Genomic DNA, 6,357 nt, shown 5'->3' on the forward strand with positions numbered 1-6,357 from the left:
TTAATTTTTTTTTTAAAAAAAAAAAAAAAAAAAAAAAAAAAAATTTATAAAAATCATATTAATATAATATTTTAAAAGTTAAATGAATATAGATAATAACCATTTATAATTAGAAAAAAAATATAGTTTTGTAATTGAAATGTATCATAATAAATAATAAAAATATATGGATTAAAAACAAACATATAGATAACAATAACAAAAATGAAAATATAGACATTATAAAAGTACATTATGTAACTTTCATGTTTTATCTTATTTTATATTATTTTATGTTTTTTTTTTTTTTTTTTTTTTAAAATTCTTATTAAATGATAACATTTTTTTACAATAACTACCAATTATTTATTAAAAAAAAATATATATAGATGTGTGTTAAAATATAAAAAAGAAAAATAAAGATACAGTTTTACTAAAAATTAATATTCCTTTTATTACATTAAATATGAAGTATATTCAAAAAGAAAAAAAAAATAGTAAATAAGTAATTATAAATTTTTCATAAATTTTATTAATTTTTTTTATCATAAAAAAAAAAAGAAAAACGAAATAGCTTACATTATTTTTTATATAAGCTAAAATATATCATTCTAAATTTTGTTATCATATTTATAATTTCTTATTTTTTTATTTTAATCAATATGTATAACAATAAAAACAATAGACTATAGAACAAATGACCAAGTTTACTAAAAAAAAAAAAAAGAAAAGTATATTTTGCTAAATGCTTATATATTATATCACATCCTTTTTGATTATATTTTTCATATTTTTATAATAAAATTTTCTATATTCATATATATTTATATTAATTATTTTAATAAAATAAATACTTTTTTTTTTATATATTCAAGAATAAAATACAGGGATTTCTTTATAATAATCTTAAACTATATGGATAGCAACTAATATAAAAAAGACTTTAAACATTTTATTTTTTATTTTTTTTTTTTTTATATTATAAAAGAATTAAATTGAATAATTTGTAAAAAAATATTTTTAAAATATAATATGTAATTTTTTTATTTATTGATATTAAAAGAATTTTTAGCAAAAAAGAAAAAAAAAAAAAAATAAGTGTACATATTGTATATACAAATTGAATAAAGAAAATGAAAAAAAATTTATAGTTTCCGTTTTTATTCAAATGAATTATTTTCATTTTTTTTTAAAATGAAAATGCACATAAGTTTAAAATTAAATTTATTATATTTTTTAAAAAAATGTAAATACAAAAAAAAAAAAAAAAAAGAAATTTTATTAGATTTTTTTTTTTTTTTTCAAATAAAATTATTTTAAAAATTATTATTATTTTTTTTTTTTTTGTGTTAATTAACTCCTTTTTTATAGTTTATTTAGTAATAACATTTTAATCCTTTTAATAATTTTATTTGATATCTTAATTATTAACACTTTAAATATGATACATACTGATGAATCTGAAAACGAACAGGAAGTAAATTACAATAATATATTATATGATGACAATATAGGAGACGGAATAGAATACTATAATGATAATTTACCACATATTAATTTTTATTTAAAATTTCAAAAAAAACATTTTTTACAAAATTTTTTTAATGAAATAGAAAAAGAAAAAGGTAAAAAGTGTATAGAAAAAGGTAAAGAAGAAAAAATATGTGAAGACAAAGAATCCGATGATAAGATAAAAGAAAAAGATAAGAATATAAAAATAAATGAATTAAATGTATTAAATGAAGGTGGTTTTTATATAGATGATATTCCAGAAGAATGTTCAGATAATTCTACAGAAAATTTTTATGAAAATCCTTTTATTTCACTTTCAGAAAATATTTTTCATTTAGATGAAAATGAAGAACAAACAAAAAAAATAAATTTAATTTTTCAAAATCATAAAAATAAGTTTACCTTTAGTATAGAACGTATTTTAGAAAATGATGAAACGTCTGAACAAAAATGTTTTTTATGTTATAAAAAAAAAAAATTTAATAAAATATTAGTAAATATTAAAATATATGTATGCAATGAATGTAAAAGTATAGATAGTAATTTTCGAATGATTTCTTTAAGTAAATTAATAAATAAATATTGTTTAAATAATTATGATTTATTAAAATATGAAAAGCAATTGGCTTTATTTTCAACAAAAAATCCACGTGGTTATCTTAAACAAATGAAGTTATATTTTTTGTTTCAAATTAAGGAAATAGCAATAAGAAAATATGGATCTTTAGAAAAAGTAAAAAATTTATATAATTCAAAAATTTTAAATATAAGGAATAAAAAAGTTATAAAAAAAAATATTCACAAATTAAAAAAACCTAAAAATATTTATAGTAAAGAAATGATGAATATGAATAAATATAAAATTATATGTGATAATAATGAACATGATTTTGATCCACCTTATTGTATTAATCAGAACGATAATATATATAAAAAAAATTGTAAAAAATGCAGTTATTATGTAGAATATATGCAATTTTAATTAGGATAAAAAAAATGTATCATCAAAAAAATATAAAATTAAATTGTTTTGGAAAAAAAAAATAGTTTTTATTCAAATGAAGACTTTTAAATATATTTTATCAAAAGATATATATTAATAATTATTTTAAAAAAATATATTTATATTAGCAAATTACATATAATTAAATTAAAAAAATAAAGAAACATAATAAATAATGAGATTATAAATACAGTAAAACAAATATAAAATATTTATAAAAATATTATAATGTGTTTCAATTTAGATGATACATATAAAAAATAGGGAAATATTTAAAATATCTTATCTTTTTTATTATATGAATATTTATATTTCAAAATTAATCAAAAAATCTTTTAATGTTATCTGATGGTTCTTCTTTTAAATTATATACAAACGTATACCAATCTACAATACCTTTAAAAAAAAAAAAATAAAAAAAATAATAATAAATTGGAAATATTTTAATTTTTTTTTTTTTTTTCCTAACCATCTGAAGGAGCCCATTCATGTATTTTATTTATAAAATGATCTTTTGTTAAATCGTCAAAATCACTAAAAGAAGAAAAGACACATTCTGCAAAATAATAAAATATCAACAGAATCATATTATAACTAATAATGATAAGAAAATAAAAAAAAAAAAAGAAAAAGATATTATAGATATATTTTTAAAATTCAAAGAATATAAATATTCAGAAAAGTAATAATTTGTATATTTAATTTATATAAAATAATATATTTTTTTTTTTTACGAATTGCATCATTAGATATGGGTAATTCACTAACATAATCATTTATAATTTTTAAATTAATTTTGCTGGTTTTATTTTTATTTCTAAACTCCTCACTTATTTTTCTACAATTTTCTACATAAACAATTGGAGATACTGCAACAAAATGGATAACAATTTTGCATAAAAGAAAAAAAAAAAAAAATAAGATTTATGAGTTTTTAATAATACGAAACATAAATATTAAATATTTCATGAAGATAAAAAATAAAAATATTATAGAAATATAAAAATGAAAAATGTATAAAAAATAAATTACCTGGAATATTAATGGAACCTTGATTTTTAATTTGTCCAGAATTAACTGTTAATGGCCATTCAAATTTGTTATTTTTTAAAAATTTTTTTAATAAATCGAAATTTATATAATTATTATCAAATAAAATTTCCCACTTTTTTTTTTTTTTATTTTTATCTAATTCTATAAACTCATTATTGTGAGAAATAACGTGACCTAATAGCTCTTTGTCAGATATACGCCCAAATATCTTAAAAAAAAAAATACATATATATATATATATATATATATATATATATATATATATATATATATATATATATATATATATATTTATATATTTGCTTTAACTTTATTATTCAACATATATATAATTCAATATAGTTTTTAATATAATCTTTTATTTTTTCATTTTTTTTTTTGTAATTTTAAACCTTTATTATATCAAAAACAAGATATGCTTGTGAATACACACGTTTTACTTTTTTTTTTTGTTTTAAATTTAAATATTTTTTTCTATGATATATTAAAATATTTTTTTCATTTAAGATTTTTAGCATGAAATGTTTCCTATTAAAAGCATAATTTTTTAATTTTATATTTTCAGTTTGTATTAATAAAATATGTTGAATAAATATAAAAAAAAAATTTTGTAAAAATATTTTCATTAATAACATTCTGATGCTTCAATATTTTTCAATTATTTTAAAATTCATTAATTCATAAAAGTGTATCTATTCTTTGTAATACATAGAAAAATATTAAAAAATACGTTAAATAGTATACGTATAAAGAACAATGATAAAACACATAAAAATTATAAATTAAAAAAATAAAATAAAATGCAAAAACAAATAAAGATAAAATAGAAATAAATAGATTTTAACTTATAAAAAATTAAAATATATATATTACAAAGAAAAAGTTTAAGATAATATGCGTTTAAAAAAAAAAAAAAAAAAATATTTAACTTTTAAAATATATTATACGAACAATAAAAATTTTTAAATAAATTAGTAAAAATATTATAAACACTTCGTAGTATGTTTAAAAAAAAAAAAAAATAAAAGAATATATTCGTTTTTTGAGAATAACAAAATATATAGATCATGCATATGAACTTCTTTTATTGTAAAAATTTATTTTTTACTTATACAAGAGTAGACAATAATAAACCATAATTCATGAAATATAGAAGAAATTTTTTATATAATATATTTTTTTTAAGAACTTATCATTTTAATAGCATAATTATTAATAAATGTGTTTTCATTATTTTAAACTCATATTTTATTTTATCTTTTTTCTTTTATATGTATACTAATTCTAAAAAATTTTGTCAAAATTGTTTAATTATTATTTAAACAATAATTATAATGATACTTGTTTATTTACATAACAAGATATAGTAATTATAATTATTTATGCTGATATATTTTATTATAGTCTTTTTTTCCTTTTTTTTTTTTTTTTTTAATCTATATAATCAATTTAATTATTATTGTATATATTATCTTTTAATATATCAAAATTTATTATTATATTATTTAAAACTATTTTTACATAAATGTAAATTAATATTTTTTATAAAATTAGATGATAAATTTAAAAATTGGTACAAGAAGTTTTTATATAAATAAGATTAAGAAAAAATAAAATAAAAAAAATTAATTAAATATATATATATATATATGTGAACAAAAATGCTAAAATCGAAAGAAAAAAAATATATATATAGTTTCTTTTTTTTTTTCCTAGTAATTTCTATTACTTAAATTTATTATACAACATTTTATTTTTTTATTCCCTTTTCTCTGATTGATATTTATCTACTTTTTTTTTTATCTGCATTTTTTTTTACTTTCTTATCAGTTGCTTTTCCATCTTTAGAGCTTTTTTTTTTATCTTTTTTAACCTTTTTCACTTTCTTTTCTTGTTTTTTTTTTTCTTTTAAAACTTGTCTAACACATTTTTGTTCTTCAAATAAAAATGCTCTCATGATTCTTTCTCTTATACATTTAGCACAAATGGAACCACCATAGGCTCTTGATACCCTTCTATCTTTTTTTCTGGCCCTGTGATTATCAGCTGGTCTTAATGCTTTTACCTTAAAAAAAAAAAAATTAAATTATAATTCATGTATAAAAATTATTTTCAACATATTTACTTAATTTTAAAAAAATGTAAATGATTTAAAGAATAACATAATAATATGACTAAGAGGATTTATGATGTGCAAAATATGAAAATATAATATTATGTGTATACTCTCAAAAACAAATTTATGTATAAATACAAAAATAAAATTATATTTTTATAATTTAAAAAAAATAAAATATATATATTTATGAAAAGGTAATTCTATGTTCATACGAAAAAGAAAAAAAAAATAAAAAAATAATAAAACAAGCAAATTTTTGAGACCAATTAAATTACTTTTATAAAAAAAGTAATCAGATATATTAATATATATAAATGTAAAAAAAAAAAAAAAAAAAAATATTCTATGTTCATTTAAAAATTTATAAATTTCTTAAATTTTTTTTTTTTTTTTTTTTTCTTACTCCTTGAATAGCACATTTACAGTCAGCACATTTTGGTTTACCAGCTTTTTTCTTTATTACATGAACAGTTAATTTTCCCCCTGGAGTTTTTACTGGTTTTACTTTGTTTGATTTTGTATTATAATGATTGTGTTTTCGATAATGAACTCTTTGTGCCATTTTAAAAAATAAATGAAAAATAAATTAAATAGATATTTCAAAGCATAAAATAAAAAAAACTAAAATACTATATATTGCATAACGAATTTTTCTTCCCACTTTTTTTTTTATAATTACTAAAAAAATAAA

At 15.1% G+C, this 6,357-nt stretch overlaps 3 protein-coding genes across 3 annotated transcripts; 1 reads left to right on the top strand and 2 right to left on the bottom strand.

Moving 5' to 3' along the window:
- Nucleotides 1–1,420: 1,420 nt before the first annotated feature.
- On the top strand, nucleotides 1,421–2,473 carry RAD14 (DNA repair protein RAD14, putative; the record flags this gene model as incomplete). Its single annotated transcript, XM_028674523.1, has 1 exon — nucleotides 1,421–2,473. One exon carries the CDS (start codon nucleotides 1,421–1,423, stop codon nucleotides 2,471–2,473), a length of 1,053 nt encoding a protein of 350 aa, XP_028530867.1.
- A 340-nt stretch (nucleotides 2,474–2,813) lies between these two features.
- On the bottom strand, nucleotides 2,814–4,182 carry PGAL8A_00050600 (conserved Plasmodium protein, unknown function; the record flags this gene model as incomplete). Its single annotated transcript, XM_028674524.1, has 5 exons — nucleotides 2,814–2,890; nucleotides 2,964–3,050; nucleotides 3,229–3,342; nucleotides 3,527–3,755; nucleotides 3,940–4,182. The coding sequence occupies 5 exons, from the start codon at nucleotides 4,180–4,182 to the stop codon at nucleotides 2,814–2,816; spliced, it is 750 nt and encodes a 249-aa protein (XP_028530868.1).
- A 1,148-nt stretch (nucleotides 4,183–5,330) lies between these two features.
- Nucleotides 5,331–6,228, bottom strand: RPL34 (60S ribosomal protein L34, putative; the record flags this gene model as incomplete). The annotated part of the gene is made up of 2 exons (XM_028674525.1): nucleotides 5,331–5,612; nucleotides 6,070–6,228. 2 exons carry the CDS (start codon nucleotides 6,226–6,228, stop codon nucleotides 5,331–5,333), a joined length of 441 nt encoding a protein of 146 aa, XP_028530869.1.
- Nucleotides 6,229–6,357: the final 129 nt, after the last annotated feature.

The sequence above is a fragment of the Plasmodium gallinaceum genome (assembly GCF_900005855.1).
Source record: "Plasmodium gallinaceum strain 8A genome assembly, contig: PGAL8A_v1_32, whole genome shotgun sequence".
NCBI classification, from domain to species: domain Eukaryota; phylum Apicomplexa; class Aconoidasida; order Haemosporida; family Plasmodiidae; genus Plasmodium; species Plasmodium gallinaceum.